This window comes from Mercenaria mercenaria, chromosome 7 (assembly GCF_021730395.1).
Source record: "Mercenaria mercenaria strain notata chromosome 7, MADL_Memer_1, whole genome shotgun sequence".
Classification (NCBI taxonomy): Eukaryota; Metazoa; Mollusca; class Bivalvia; order Venerida; family Veneridae; genus Mercenaria; species Mercenaria mercenaria.
The window spans coordinates 44647956-44665141 of NC_069367.1; the positions used below are offsets into that span (position 1 = coordinate 44647956).

General features: G+C 38.0%; 2 protein-coding genes across 5 annotated transcripts in view; one reads left to right on the plus strand and one right to left on the minus strand.

Annotated features, from left to right (window-relative positions):
- The first annotated feature begins 6436 nt into the window (after window positions 1–6436).
- LOC128558258 (uncharacterized) lies at window positions 6437–7929 on the plus strand. The gene is made up of 3 exons (XM_053547154.1): window positions 6437–6484; window positions 7088–7233; window positions 7597–7929. The coding sequence occupies exons 1-3, from the start codon at window positions 6437–6439 to the stop codon at window positions 7883–7885; spliced, it is 483 nt and encodes a 160-aa protein (XP_053403129.1). The 3' UTR covers window positions 7886–7929.
- Window positions 7930–12300: 4371 nt separating this feature from the next.
- The window catches only part of LOC123554251 (protein ECT2-like), a 61656-nt gene continuing 56770 nt past the window's right edge, over window positions 12301–17186 (minus strand). For all 4 annotated transcript variants that reach the window (XM_045344252.2, XM_045344251.2, XM_045344250.2 and 1 more), the window contains 2 exons: window positions 16410–16572; window positions 12301–15765 (listed from right to left, as the gene is read on the minus strand). In XM_045344252.2, the coding sequence (XP_045200187.2) occupies window positions 15679–15765; window positions 16410–16572 (250 nt within the window). In that variant the 3' untranslated portion in view covers window positions 12301–15678. The remainder of the gene's footprint in view (window positions 15766–16409; window positions 16573–17186) is intronic.

Genomic DNA, 17186 nt, shown 5'->3' on the forward strand with positions numbered 1-17186 from the left:
TGCCTGCAATGTTACGGACAAAAGCTCAAGAATTTCGGCCCAAGCTTTGTTTCTTGTTTTTTTTTGTTGTTGTTGTTCTTTTTGTTTTTTTTGTTTTTTTTGGTTTAACGTCGCACCGACACAATTATAGGTCATATGGCGACTTTCCAGCTTTGGTGGTGGAGGAAGACCCCAGGTGCCCCTCCGTGCATTATTTCATTATGAGCGGGTACCTGGGTAGAACTACCGACCTTCCGTAAGCCAGCTGGATGGCTTCCTCACATGAAGAATTAAACACCCCGAGTGAAGCTCGAACCCACATCGGTCAGGGGAAAGTGATTTGAAACCAGCGACCTTAACCACTCGGTCACGGAGGCCCCACCAAGTCTTGTTGTCCTGGTAAGCTTATATAGTGAATCAGTGTATAAAGTCCAGGGGATCTGCGATGTAATAAATATCAAGAGTCCCCTTTTTGCAAACATCTTTAGGTACCGACATAGCATTTTCAATGGCTGGGATGAAACACTTTGCAGACAAAAAGATAAAGCCCCAAAAAGTGATCACCAAATTTTTATACGCTTTTGACTTTGCTTTCAGGTTAGATGTTCATCAGTTTAATTTGTGTTTCATACAATAACGAAGGGTAACAAATAGCTTAATCATAAGGCTGTCTGTTCTGCAATATTGCGGCCAAATTAACGCTGAAAGCTGTATTCACAAATCTTCAGTAAGGCGGCACCTTTCAAACAGAAAATGAAAAGAACAAGAGCTGTCCGTAAGACAGCGCGCTCGACTTTTCTCAGTGCTTGACTCTGAATTAGAGCTTTGCCAGTAAAAAAAATCCAAGTTAAAAAGGGACATAACTCTATCAAAATTCAAATCAGAGTTATGGGAATTGTGTCTCTTGGTGTAGACTTTGATAGTAAATAACTATTTTGAGTTTCAAGTCAAAAGCTTTAATAGTAACAGAGATATTTGACTTTATCAAAAAAAATAACAAAAATTCTAAGTTAAAAAGGGGCATAATTCTGTCAAAATTCAAATAAGAGTTATGGGGATTATTTCTCTTGGTGTAGAGTTTGATGATAAAATAGTATTTTAAGTTTCAAGTCAAAAGCTTTGATAGTAACAGAGATATTTGACTTTATCAAAAACTTTAACCAAAAATTCTAAGTTAAAAAAGGGCATAATTCTGTCAAAGTTCAAATCAAAGTTATGGGAATTGTGTCTCTTGGTGTAGACTTTGCTAGTAAAAAACTATTTTGAGTTTCAAGTCAAAAGCTTTAATAGTAACAGAGATATTTGACTTTATCAAAAATTTTAAAAAAAATTCTAAGTTAAAAAGGGGCATAATTCTGTCAAAATTCAAATAAGAGTTATGGGGATTGTTTCTCCTGGTGTAGACTTTGATGGTAAATAAGTATTTTAAGTTTCAAGTCAATAGCTTTGATACATGTAGTAACAGAGATATTTGACTTTATCAAAAACTGTAACCAAAAATTCTAAGTTAAAAAGGGGCATACTTCTGTCAAAATTCAAATCAGAGTTATAGGGATTGTTTCTCTTGATGTAGACTTTGATAGTAAATAACTATTTTAAGTTTCAAGTCAATAGCTTTGATAGTAACAGAGATATTTGACTTTATCAAAAACTTTAACCAACGGCGACGCCGACGCCGACACCGGGGCGAGTGCAATAGCTCTACTTTTTCTTCGAAAGGCGAGCTAAAAATGAATCGAGTGATTTTTTTTGTTACTAGTTAAACGGGTTTTAGTGTAAAATGTGAATACTAGCTGTGTCTTTTTACGGATATGTTCGTACTTTTTAATGGTCTGAAGGTGTACGATGGATAGACTCAGGGAACAATTTACTTTACTGTGTATTTTATAGTTCTTTGTTTCAATGAAATACATGTAGTTTATTTAAGAATTAAATGCTATAGTATATGTATGTTATTTTTTTGAGGATGATTTACAAAAAGTTGCAGGAAACAGGAAACCAGTCTAATAGTCATTTTGCGACTGAATTGTTTAAAAATAGAGATTAAATTGGCTAGTGCGGACTCGTCTTGAGCGTACATAAATGTGTAGCCCTAATACTGTAACCAGAACTCAAATAAAATTAACATGTCATTTTTGTGTGGTTTTCCTATGACAAGAAACGCAAACGATTATATCAAATAGACAAAACAAATAGATGCAAATAGATATAAATAAGACACAAAATGCAAACTTATGATTAAAATCTCAAGACAAGTAGGCCCTTATACCTCTTTTCATACAACTTCAAGTTTATTGCCTATAGCTTCTTTTTTAACAATTATTTCCGGCAAAAGACTCGAACATCTTAGTCGGACAGCTACTGTTTATACCGATAGTCAAAGAAACGTCAATACCGAAGGTTACAGGAAACGCATTTTGAAGTATTGTTAAAAACACTCGAGGACCTTTAATTGTGGCGATGGCTATCGTTTTTCGCTGAAGCCGATTGGCTTACGGTCGGATATCAACAGCTTATAACTACGGAAAAAACAATAACAGCGAAGTAAATATATCAACTTAAAGTGAAGTATGATTTTTTTTCTCAGGTGCATAGATACCTATGAATAGGGAGGACACCGGCTAATTACCATAAAAGAGGACACAGGCGGCTGTTTTGCTGGAAGCTAACTCGGAAACGGTTCTACAACTATATATAAGTTGTGTACGAAATAGAGAAAGAACTGGAAGTTAACTCAGATGATCGGACATGATAGCTATACACAGCTAACATTTTTGTATTTATACCAGAGTGTAAATAAAAAATTAAACCTTTTGGGTTGAATCAGAAACAGGTCTACGACCATAGCGAAGCTAACTCAGGAACGGGTCAACGATAACATTAGCTATACACGAGTATGAAATAAAGGAAGCAGACACAGAGGCTACTGTATATATGGAATAGAAGAAACAGGCGACTGGTTTGCTGGAAGTTAACTCAGAAAGTCGGATACTGATGAGCTATACATAGATAATGTTGTTTGCATATATTACCGGCAGTAAATAAAAATCGCTGTCTTGTATCAGAAACCTAGCATTGTGTTTTACATTCTGTGGTGTCAAGGTAAATGTAAATGAGCCGCGCCATGAGAAAACCAACATAGTGGGTTTGCGACCAGCATGGATCCAGACCAGCCTGCGCATCCATGCTGTTCGCTAACGGTTTCTCAATTGCAATAGGCTTTGACAGCAAACAGCATGGATCCTGACCAGACCGTTCGGATGCGCAGGCTGGTCTGGATCCATGCTGGTCGCAAACCCACTATGTTGGTTTTCTCATGGCGCGGCTCAAATGTTGTTTTTCTGCTGCATATATTTGGCCTTTGAGGTACTATGTTAGATGTTTAAAAGCAATGTAGCCAGCTCTTTCTGAGAAACCTGCTCACATGCAAAACTTTAGTGACACAAATGTGGACACTTTCGAAAGCTTTTGTATTTGAAAGCTTAACAGTTGTGGAAATTAAACACTATAGTGATACAAGCAATAAGGGATCATTTTCATGGGATTTCCTAGGCAATCTTCACCCTGAGGCAATATTTTCTGGGCAGAGGAAATATTTCGTAGGAAATCTGCCCCAGCAGGGAGAATATTTCCTAGGAAATCCCCATCCGCGGGGTTGGGGGGAGGGGGGGGGGGGTGGGGGGAAGGGGGGGGGGAGGGATTTTCATGATGTGGAGGATTTCCTGTTACTCTTGGATGAAAACAACAGATTTGGTTTTCAATGTGTCGCGTAAGAAATAAGGAATAAAAGACTACAAATTCATTTATGTAATATGACTTGATTTTTCCAGTTTCGGAATAGGAAACGTTTATAAACAGATCTCGTAATGAATGATATATTGGACAAGTTGTTTAATAAAATTAATGTTGTATTTAATTTGCAATTAATTATTCTTGTGATAAAATGTAAGAAAAATCTCTGGAAAAAGCGTTACCGCCAAAAAACAACAACAAAACAACGAAAAACGTTACTATATAACTGATATATGCGTGACATTATTTAGTTGACAACGAGTACTTGTATCATCCTATAATACCCTGACGAGATCGGTAATACCCCTTTGATGCCAAAAATTTGGCTCGTCTTGCGAAAAAAATCATACGTTGTAATACTAAGTACCTTTTTAGGTTGGATGAACTGAAGCGTTGATTTAATGATTTCGTCCAATGAATACCCTGATCGTCATAACTTTTCCTTCTGAAACAAAAATACAGTTATATAAAAAGGGTGTTTTTTTCCGCCTTTTTTTTCCCCCAATAGACTAGTAGATGCTGTTTATAGCGCCTATTATGCCTATTCCTGTCTACTCCTGAAAATGACTTTACCTCAAGAACAATATCAACCTCTGCCCCAGTACCAGATCCCCTTCAATGACAAGCCTGGGCCTCTTCTTCTCTTAATAAAAACAAGGGGTCACAGTGGCCCTAAGCCGCTCACCTGACCTTGACTGTTTGATCTTATTAAAAAGATCTTGGCAGTGGGCCAATGGATTTCTGTTTTCATCGGCACAGTTGGGGGCTAATGACTTTCACAATATGGTTCCAATAAACAAGGATCATTGTTTATTGGAGAGTCAGTCTACATTACAAGTGTATCAATTAGTGAGAAGGGGGAAACAGTGTATTTTATCCTGTGTCAAATGGTTGCGTGATGCGCCTAGTATATTAGTGGGGTGGGTTGTGCTTGTCACTTCTCGCTTTTCAGCTCTCACCGCTGGCATGCAGGTTCCCTGTAGTAGAGAGCAGAATTTGTAAGTCTCTCCCGCGCCAGTACATAGCCTCTCCGCAACAAGCCTATCGTAGTGCGTACCCGCCCGCGGCACGGATCAACTGGGCACCTTACGGCCCCAGGCTAAACTACGTAGAACTTGGAGGTGATCTGCCCCTAAAGGTGCGGCATGCCAGGCCCCACCGGCGTGTGGGACATGCCCTGATGCCCACCCACAGATCTCCAGTTATGGGATAACTAGTATACACGGAGAAGGTCCCGCCCCGTCGACATGCGGCATGCCAGGCGCCCACCAGTGCAGTGGAACACGCCCTGATGCCCATGCACAGGTCCCTCAGCTATGGGTGAAATAGTTCCACTGCCTTGTGGATGACTAAGAATAGTAAATGGCTAAGGGAAACAACCCTGACAGAAATATCGGAGTGAAGTCCCGTAGGCGGTTCTGTCTAGACTCCGGCAACTTCTGCATCTAGTTCCAACTACAGCCTTCTTGACCATGTCTTACCACTGGATCCAGTTGAACCTAGACTAGAGAGTGAGGTTGGTTATGCGCAGTCCTCATTCACTTTAAAGAAAGTCATCAGCGTAAGTAATACTCTCTCTACACGCAAGCACCCACACAACACCACATACTCACAAGTCCTGTGGCGACTGGCGAATGACAAAGCAGCAGGTGAGGATGCACTGGAAGCTGTAGTCATGATCCTCCACTCAGGCGGCCCAAGATATTGGTCGTCAGCTCACTGACCGAGACAATAGTAGCTCCCGGCAGCACCTTGGGTGACTGAGCAGCCCTCTTTAGGACCGCACTGCTCACATCCGCAGAATGAGGAATGGACTAGAAAAGATGTCCTAAACATTGCCTGTCTCAACACATCTGGGCCAGGTTACCGTGACTGGCTAGGATTCCCACCAAGCGGTCGAAATACAACAAGAAAACATACAATCAAACATCTGCCAATCACATTTGGTGCATGGAATGTCCGGACACTTCTGGACAAGGATGCTACAGATAGACCAGAACGGTGAATAACACTTGTAGCCAAAGAACTGTCACGATACAATGCTTTGCGCGAAACACGCTTTGCACGAAGAGAGGGCAAATGCTGAGAGACTGAAGCGATGATGCGATCGAAGTCGACGTGGCTTACCATAAGAGAGTAACAGCAAGCTGACCACTACCCATAACTGATAAATGACCGCCTTTATGACGCTCAGATACCACTAGGAAGAGTTGCACCATCAAAGTTGCTATAGGGGCAAAGTCATTGGAAAACATGGCGTTGGAAACTGCAACAGCAATGGACTTCTTTTCCTGACGCTGTGTGCACAACATGGCCTCCTTCTAAAGAACACCATGTTCCAGCTACCAACCAGAAACAAGACCACAAGGATGCTCCTGCGCTCAGAACACTGGCATCTCATCGACTGTGCCATAGTCCGCCGAAGAGACCTCCACGATGTGCGTATGTCAAAGTCCATGTGCGGCGCAGATTGTTGGACCGACCACCACCTCATCCTGTGCAAGGTGAACTTCAAAATCCAACCTCCTAGGCGACCTTAGGGCAAGAAACCCCCAAAGCGCTTTCAACGTTCAGAAACTTACAGGTCCTGACGTCAAACAGCAAGGCACCAGAGAGTTGGAGGAAAAGTTGGAACCTGTCACTCTAAACTCCGGTGACATTGAACATGATTGAGCATAATTCAAGGACACAGTACACTCAACATGTAGTACATGTACTATCCTCGGTCCAAAGACTCACTGCCATCAAGATTGGTTTGACAAGAACAACGAGGCGATTGATAACCTACTGGAAGAAAAGAACAGACTGCTGAACGCATACTCGGCTAATAAGACTCCAGCCAGTTATATAGGGAAAACGCAGACGATAGAATGTGCATATATAAATAAGTAAGTAAGTGAGAACGTAAATGTTTTATGTAAGTTAGAAAACGCAGACAATATAGTTATATAGGGAAAACGCAGACGACAGAGTATGTGCATATATAAGTAAGTCGTTGTATGTATGTGAGATGGAAAACGCATACACTATATAAATCCTATCAGTTTGGCGGTTGTAGGGCGCTTTAATAGGTTAGAAAACGCAGACAGTATAGTTATATAGGGAAAACACAGACGATAGAGTCTGTGCATATATAAGTAAGTAAGTAAGTGAGTAAGTAAAAGTTTTATGTAAGTTAATAGAAAACGCAGACAATATAGTTATATAGAGAAAACGCAGACGATAGAGTGTACATGTATTACCATATATTCCTATCAATATATATATAGTATGTTCGTTAACGCATATAATATGACAATATAAGTGTACAAAATAGGGAAACCATGTGAGATTTTTTTTTTTTTTAATTTTAGGAAGTGGTCATTATGGTCGGGGCAAACGACAAATAGGATCAAAACCAGCAGCAGCTGTCGTAGCCGATATAGAAAGGTTGTGTTCGAAACTGCATAATGAATCACCGAGGTAATTTGATATATTAATTGTATACAATATTAAAGCAATATTACTTATAAGTTATTACATATAATTTGATGGGGCTTATGATATTACTGCTGCCGGTGATGTTGCGATGGTGTTGAGGATGATAATGATTGGTGGTGGTGATTATGCTGCTGCTGAAAATGAACACGGCTTCCATATGGTTTGAATTAAAAAGAAAATAATAATTACGTTCTGTGTTATTCTGCTAAACACGCTCTGTGTTATTCTGCTAAACACCTATGAAACTGTATTATTTTTACCCAGAATCAAAGTACTTTTTGTAAAAGGATGTAGTGGCATATCTTATGCAAAAAAATATTTATTTATATATATAATATATTTCAGTGCCACACTCCTTGTCTCTGAAGTGTTACCGAGATCACACAACCTTTTCCCTGGTAACCAGACGAAGCAGTATCATCTCGATCGTTGGAACCATGATGCAGGCATGGTCAACCGCAATCTCCGCAGCCTAGCTAAGATGGTCTCTTGGCTACAAGTCATTGAGCAGCCTGAATTTCATACAATGTTTGGTAAGTTTCATTCATGTTTACAAGCAAAATGTTTCCTTGTAAATATAAAAGACCCGGGGCTCATAATGCCGGCTGCCACATTTTCCATTATGAACACATAATATATCAATTTCTTGTTAAATCCTATCTCTGATAATAATTGTTTTCTCTAATATTTGTCATAGGTTTGAATATTGATGATCACATTAGAAAGTTTTGTTGAATTTACTGTTTTGAAAGTAACCGTTTTCTAATCAAGTACTTATTGGACAGTTTTTCTGTTTTTAACATAAACTTTCCACTTACAAACAAAACTATCAGCATGAGAAGGAAACAGAAAACGAAAGTAGTTTCTATAGAAAATTTTTGTACTTGCAACCTTCCAGAATGTGTAGAAGATATGGTACAATGTGATAAATGCCACTCATGGTATCATAACACATGTGCAAAAGCCCCGTGCACTGTTGTCGGCTCGGGCACTTCTTTTTATTGTAGTTTCTGCTGATTTGGAGATTAAAAGACACCATTTTTAGGATTTATATGTAATGCATTAAATTGTACATATTATTTGCATGCAGGCAACAATTAATTAGGTGTATTATGTACTTGCTGCATGAAAATAACAATTTATTGGGTGTAAAGTGTATTGTACATATACTTTTTATGATTTATAGGACACATTAAAATGAATATGCCACTCTGATTACCATCAGTATATATTCATTCACTGTTAACATATAATTAGCATACTTAAGTCCTCTGTTATTTGTTTTTATTATAGAAATTGTTGCTTGTTTATTATATGTATGGTAATTATGTATAATAGATCTATATACAAAATATTTTTCAGTCCGCCATTCTTATTGTGTATTGGCGACGAACATTTCATATATGTATGTAGAATAAAATGAGTTAAATTCATGAAAACGCATTAATGACAAATTTTATGTTAAAATTATCAAGTGGGTAATCACATTGAAATATTATTTAATTAATACGATCTATTATTGAACACATTGACTGGAAATTATGTATATTTTCCGCACATTCATTTGATTAATATTTGTACATTCAAACATATGTGTTATTAAAATTCATATTTTCATGTTTTGTTGTTTCCTTGTTTAAAACAAATGCTAGATTTCTATTCATTTTACGTTCGAAATACATTATACAACGTTGCTGGAGGTGAAAACAAAGTCCATGTCCAAACTGACCCCTTAAAAATTCCCGCGAATCTTTAATTATTATTTCTCAGTTAATACATAAAACCAATGAATTAATTATTTTATAGATTATTATCATTTTCCTGATTATCCATTGTTCAAACACCTCTTTCACGCATAACGATATTGTCTGCGTTATTCGTTTGCGTTTTATACAGGCCTCCATTCGAGGTGTCAAACGGGGTCAAACAAGGCTGCGTGCTGGACTCTACTCTTTTCAGCATGATGATTACTGCAATGCTTGCAGATGCATTCTCCGATTCTGATCCAGGTGTCGATATCAGGTACCGCACTGACGGAGGCGTCTTCGACTTACGTCGTCTAAAGTCCAAGACAATGGTCCATTACAGCAGACTCCGAGAACTCCTCTTTGCTGACGACTGTGCCCTAAATGCCACCTCAGGGACCAATATGCAGGACAGTCTCAACAAGTTCTCAGATGCCTGTGACAACTTCGGCCTGACCATTAGCGCAAAAAAGACAGAAGTTATGTTTCAGCCAGCACCAAACACAACTTACACTGAACTAGAGATGTACATCAAACCCCAACGCCTTATCCCAGTGGAAAAGTTCACTTACCTCGGGAGTACTCTATCCAGAGTTGTTCACATTGACGATGTAGTCAATGCACGTATAGCTAAAGCCAGCTCAGCGTTTGGGCGTCTACACATATCGGTACCGCAGGGGTATCACCACCAAGACAAAGCTCGGCGTTTATAAGGCTGTTGTGCTACTATACGCAAGTGAGACCTGGACAGTGTATCAGAGACATGCAAAGAAGTTGAATCACTTCCATACCATATGTCTACGTAAAATCATGGCAAGATAAAATACCCGACACTGAAGTACTGGATCGTGCCAACATGTACAGCATTGACACCATGTTGCGCCAAAGACAACTTCGTTGGGCAGGTCATGTAAGGAGGATGCAAGACACACGCTCTTCTATGGCGAACTGCAGAAGGCTCACGTAAGAACGGCTCACGTAAGAAAGCGCTTTAAAGACTCTCAAGTTGTCCATCAAATTGTTTCAAATAGGACCGAACAATACTTGCTGAAAACAAATCGTTATAGCGCTCAGAAATCAGGCAGGGAGCCAGAGCATACGAAAACCACCGTGTCAGTCAAGCTATACAGAAACGGCAACTACGAAAGTCTAGAGCAGCACCAGTCACCATACCAACTGGCCCGTCTTGTCCGGAGTGCGGTCGCGTATTTCATGCATGAATCGGATTGGTGAGCCACCTCCGCACACACAACAACCAACTAAGACGACATGCTTCGCAGAGATGAGATGGTCATCTTCGCAGCCGAAGGATGAAAAAGAGATTATATTCCAACAAGAGTGCCAGACTCACAAAATACGCCCGTCGGAAGAAAACTGTTCGGATTCAAAGAGCGGACAATTCTAAATTCGCAGTTTTTCGAGTAATTCAAGAGTGCCTGGGGCGAGTTAGGTGGTTATCGAACTTGGTCGAGATATTTTCGCCCACAAACATTGTCAGCAAGTTTAGTGAAAATCGGATGTAAACTGTTCGACTTAATAGAGCGGACATGCTTTGGACGCCGACCGACGGGAATCCGTGACTATTTGATAAACGACATTGTGTCTGAAATCATTAGTCCTCCACCTCTGATTCATGTGGAGAAGTTGGCAGTTACTTGCGGAGAACAGGTTTGTACTGGTACAGAATCCAGGAACACTGGTTAGGTTAACTGCCCGCCGTTACATGACTGAAATACTGTTGAAAAACGGCGTTAAACCCAAAACAAACAAACAAACCGACCGACGGGTGTTCACATAATACGCCCCGGGCGTATAATAGTATTGTTATTAGGGTGTTTCGGAAGGTCTCTTTAAAGCCTTTATCCAGTGGTTCATGAAAAGATGAAGGTATTTCTATATTTAGCTCTAGCCTCTAGTGGTCCGTAAAAGGGGCCCGGTGGCCCCATTTGAACAAGTTTGGAAGAGAACCTTACAAAGATATTACAAACCATGTCTTCCGTGATAAGAAGTCTTTTAAAGGTATTTCTAATTTAGCCCAAGCGACCCCTATTAGTTTGCAAAGCGCCACCATTTGAACAAAATTTCAAGATTATTTGATTTGTTGGGTTTAACATTGTACCGACACAGTTATAAGTCATATGGGGACTTCCCAGCTTCGATGATGGAGGAAGACCCCAGGTGCCCCTCTGTGCATTATTTCATTATAGGTGGGCACCTGGGTAGAACCACTAAGCTTCCATAAGCCAGCTTGATGGTTTCCCCACATGAAGAGTTCAAAGCCACTAGCGAGTCTCGAACCCACATCAGTGAGGGGCAAGTGCTTCGAAGTCAGCAACCTTAACCACTCAGCCATGGAGGCCCAAAAATTTGAAGATGACCTTACAACGATGCTACAGTACAAATTTGATGAACATCTATTTAGCAGTTCGTGAGAAAAATCATTTAAGGGTATTTCTGTTTTTAGCTCTAGCAGCCCCAAAAATGGTCAGAGCTCCCCCATTTTAACAAATTTCAGAGAAGACCTTTTAATGATGCTGAGGATCAAGTTTGATGTTGTTTATCAGAAGTTGTAAGAAGATATTTCTAATTTTAACTCAAGAGACCCCTAAAAGGGTTCAAGTGCTTCCAATGGAATTGGGCCTTAAAATGATGCTACAGACCAAATTTAATGAAAATCCATAAAGCAGTTCACAGAAAGAAGTTGTTTAAATGTTTTTCTATTTTTCACCTAATTGCTCCCTAAAAGGTTCAAAGCTCCCCATTTGAACAAAATTGGGAGAGGATCAGATAATGATGCAGTTAACCAAACTATGATTCATCAATCAGTTCATAAGAAATGTCATTTAAAGGTTTTTCTATTTTTAGCTCCAGTAGCCCCTTACAGGCCAAGTGCCCGTATTTGAACAATCTTGGGAGAGGGCCTTATAATGATGCTACTGACCAATTTTGATGAATCAAGGGGTTCATGAGAAAAAGTTATTTCAAGTTTTTTTTCTTCTTCTATTTTTAGCTCTGGAGGCCCATCCAAGGGGCTAATCTAAATCATCTGAACAAACTTGTAAAGAGAATTATGCCAGGATGCTACCTGACAAGACTTTTCAGAGATGTCGTCTAAAGAAGTGTAGATGGACAGTGAGCAATCACAATAGCAGTTCTATCATTCTTATTCATAGCTATATTTACTTAAGCAAATTTCAAGCACTTGTACTTCCCATGTCCAGGAACTTTGAAAAACCTGGTTAAAATGCAAACAACTCTCACTGCCACACTATATCATTCTTTAAATATATAACAAATCGGAACACTTGGATTTAACTTTTTTATTTGGCTTTTCTAGTTATAATTCCTAATCATGATAATAATGACACTTTAATCTTACAGTTAAAATATGCACTTATCAATATGTACTATATTCACAATTCTATGTAAAACTGTACAAAATATCACTTCAAATCTACCTATCAAGATTTAATACACACTTTCTACTTATTTTTCCAATTATCAAACACCTTGCTTCTGTATAACCTCTACAACAAAGGTGTTTAATTTCAAATTCAAAGAAACAGTTAAATCTAACAGGTCATACAGAACATTAGAAATGTAAAGAAACTAAATGGTCCCTGATCAAACAAAAAATAATACACATATACTTTTTCTTAATTTAGGACAAGCAGATCTTATCATATTTTCACAAGTACTGTTAATTTCTAAAAGAATGTAAAATTATGTTGCTTTTGTATGATATAAACAAAAATATACTCAGGCTTCAATATTAGCAAAATATCATATCTTTAAAACAACAACTTCAGTTTAATAAAATTCTTCACCTACTGAAATGGTCACATACAATTAGTCTAGAGATTTTTTTGAAAATGTTACCCGTTCTTGTCTTCCTTGCTTGCTAAAAATGTTTAAAGCAGCAAGAAAATACAGATGCGAGGGAGGTAATAAGGTAGAAAGTTATAGAAACAAGGCAGGTAATAAATATAGCAAGAGGAAAAATACAGGAGCAGAGAGAGAGAGAGAGAGAGGGGAGGGAGGGAGAGAGAGGCAAAGCAGATAAAAGAAGATCTAGTAAGGACTTTCAAATCAGACAGTAAAGAACACGGGAAGTATGCAACACAAGAAACAAGTCAGTAAAATTTCAACATGATGCAAACTAGAATAATTCAGCTTAAAATTCTGACTTCACATTGTTAAATGTAAGGTAGGTCAAAGCTTAACTATAAGTGTAATGTCTCCAACATAAACACAGAAGGTTTTTCTTTTGCTGGGTCCAGGAATTAAGTTACACAGACAATGTTTAGATAAAATGGTGATTTTCAAGCTAAGTAGAACCATGGACCTTCTGTAAATGAATTGGATAGCTTCCTGGAATGAAAGAGTTCTACAATCAAGCCGTTTTGAAATGTTACCATTCATGTAATTAATTCTAATTATGGCGTTATAATTCTAAACAAACACAAAATCTTCTATACCACAAAAATGTCTTCTATTGAAAATACAAAGCAAGTTAAAGCCTATTTTCCAGCTTGTATTCATCTCCTTATCTACAATCCTCTGTAGAATGCGTAAAGAACGTATATTCGTAGTGTTAAAATCAGACGCAATATCCAACTGAAAATGTGAAATCTGGTGTTCATAATTGAAAGATAATTGTTGAAAGTTTATCTTTTCTTTTAGGCTTCTTTAATTTTAAACTTTTGCCCATGCAACATCTAGCGCAGCATGAAAATCAAATGCAAAAGTCAAGACATCACAATTATGTTTCTTTATGCAGCAAAACAGTAACAGATAGTTCTAAGCGATTTCTAATCATTGTTTACAATTTAATATGAAAATGCATATTTGTTATAACAATTTCTAATTATTTATGATTTCCTATTCTGCAGTGTACAAATATATTTCAGTACCGGTGATAACCTCACTGTTTCAAAATTCACACAATAAGTTCCCCAAGTGTGATTTATCTTAGAATAACCACAGTTTTTCGTTCTTATGCCAAACAATATATCACAAAGACCTATGGCCTTTGTGATATATTCTTACACATAAGAACTCAAAACACAGGTTATTCTATGATAAATCACACTTGGGAACTTATTATTTCTTAAATAAAATTTATTTTTTACGTTCATACGCATTACAGTGAGTTTATCGGGAAACTAGTATTTCAGAAAACCACTGAAAAATAGGAAAAAAGTGAAATCTTCAAGGGCATAGAACTTCCATAATAGATATAAAGGTGAAGTGAACAAAAATAAATGACTAAAAGCTGATAATGAGACAAGCTTACAAATAGAAATAATGTATATATATCCTAATGCAATGGCACATGCAGAATAAAAAGCACCAATAATTTTGTGGAATACATATCGTGTACATGAGAATAAGAAGTGTATATAGCCAAGTGTGAAATTTAAAGTAAAACTGCTGTAACACATTTACTAGGAGATAACATGTACAAGAGCGGTGAAAAGATCAGCATGCTCTTCAATTTACAAATGTTTTCATAAACAAATTCTAGAAAACAGCTGTAGCAATATTGAGTGCGTATCATTGTTCAACGTTTATAAGCTAAGGCAACAGGAGACACATGATGGCTCGAGACCCCTTAATCTAGTGTCACAGCTTTAACAGAAATCTAGCAGTCAATAAAATACAGAGGAATAGAGCCTTACCTAAACTTGAACAATTTGGTAGTCAATACTACTTGTCTAAAAAAAAAAAAAAAGTCAACCACATTACTTTGGAAGTGTGCCACAAGATTCTTAGGAAAGTTTCAAAATTTTTTCATATAAATACGCAGAGAAATGTATCTCTGCTCCCTGGCAGTCATTTTTCCCGGCAGATTTGAATCTGCTCAATCTAGGTAGAGTGTCTTTGAAAACAGGCTAAACAGTTTCTACTGGCAGCCAAGCCGTTTGTAAAACTTTCACCAAAAGGTTTCATAAATGTTGATTTAATGGACTATAGGATGGTGGGTGGTCACAACAGCTCAACCTGAGAATGTAGAGCTCAGCTGTGTTTAAAACTACAATTAGAACTTTTAATCCCAAAGATAAGCCTTTTTCTTTTGCTAAGCTTATTACATGAACTTCCTTCCAGCATTTTGGATAAAAAAATTCTAACAAGGATAACAGTCCGATGTGTTAACACAAGAAGAACTCCAATACATTTTCTTATTTACTAAATGTAAGATACAACAAGTTTGTTATATACTGACATACTGCTGTCTTTTCAAAAATCACATTGTACAAACATTTTTAATACACACTGTATTTTTCCTAAAACTTGCATACTGCAGACTTATTCTGCCATAAAGCAAGTTTCTTCAGATCTGTTTTTCCAATAAACAACATCATTTTGTAAATGCTCTGTCAGACTTTCACTTTCTCGGTATAGTCGCACTGCAGCTGTATATATGTCAACTGAATTCATGTGGCTACAGTTTTAACAATTCAGATTCTCTTAAAACTGTATAACATTTTGAACTTGACATCACACTTGTATTTTTACACAGTGATTTATTCTCCAAATCAGCATATTACAGTCCCTGTATTATATATGATGAATGTGTCTACACGGCAGATTCTCTAATAATGGGCATACTACTGATACGTCGGAATTTTACCACACGTGCTGTACGTCTAGCTCTAAGAAAACGCCGTGCTCTGTGTTGTCAATCAAGGGGATCTTTCATTGAGAATGCTCCAAGACTTAGTGTGTCGCTATCATCATAAAAGTTTCCCAGACTAATGCTGTCTTCCTGCAATATAGAAATCATGTAGTAAAAAAAATGGACTTCATCTTTTTTTGAAGGCAAAACAACACAACTAAGGTACCGTAGACCCACCAACAGAATGTCAGACTATCACTGAAAAAGAGTGTGAAATTTCATTCTGTATCAAAGGTGGTTACTGAAATTATACTTGAACAGTATACAATACTTAACCAAATCGGGCAACAGATGTTGATGTTGACAAACAAGTGAGTTCAGTAGTGTACCTAATATTCGAACAGTAGACCTATAAACCTGAAAAGGTTAGAAAACTTGAACTTAAGTGTTTCAACTTTGATGTTGGCACATTAAGCCAATTTACCGTGCAGCAGACTGTAAGAGCTAATTCACAAAATTCAAGCTGCTACTAAAACTGCATTTTATTTGGAAAGATGGCAATACACTTTTACAACTTCGGAGAAAGTAGCCACTTGATGCTAACTCTTGTGTTACTCAGACAGAACAGCATGGTATTTAATTGTCATAAGGCAGTTCTGCAAGTACGCATCAAACATTTTCCTGTTTTATCTAGATAAACTTTACACAAGTACTTTCAGTTTATCATACATGCAGAACTACTATAATGAACAAGAATTTTCAGATTATTTTAATATAATAGTAGTTATACTTACTGTGAGGTCAATGCTACTGGCCAATCTTTTCCCTCGTAAGTTACCAGGAGTGAACTCCCTTGGATTGTCTTTCACAAATGGACTGAACACATGAGAAACTGCACGCTTGATTCGTCGTGGGGTCTTGTTGAAGGAAAATGCCCGGCTGACTCTTCTACTGAACCTGAATATCACAGAGACAAATTTCAGATAAAAACAAGGAGCTGCATTCAATAAATGCTTGATGCCCCCTAGTGGCATCCTTGTCGATACAAAGCAACCTAAGTCCAAAACGAGGTCAAGTTCAAGGTCAAGGTCAAACTGAGGTCAGGTGATGTCTGAAGATGAGAAATGGTCACAGGTTATATCTGCATTTGTATCAAGTCATTCTAGTAAGGGGTATTGATGCTAGACGAAACAGTCCCATTTGGTTAACCAAGAGATGGCCCATATAAAGCAACCTGAGTCCAAAATGAGGTCAAGGTCAAGGTGAAACTGAGATCAGGTGATGTCTGAAGATGAGGAATGGTCACAGGTTACATCTGCATTAGTATCAAGTCATTCTAGTAAGGGTATTGATGCTAGACGAAACGGTCCCATTTGGTTAACCTCGTACGGACGGACCAACGGACGGACAGGACAATCACTATATGCCTCCCGCAACAGTAGATGCCGGGGGCATAAAAATTACATATAAGTTTTATATACAAACAACTAAGGTTTTAACAAAATATTTTGTTGGTATTTCAGACACTGTGAAACAATATAATTGCTTTGACATCTAGTTAGTGGGTTTCT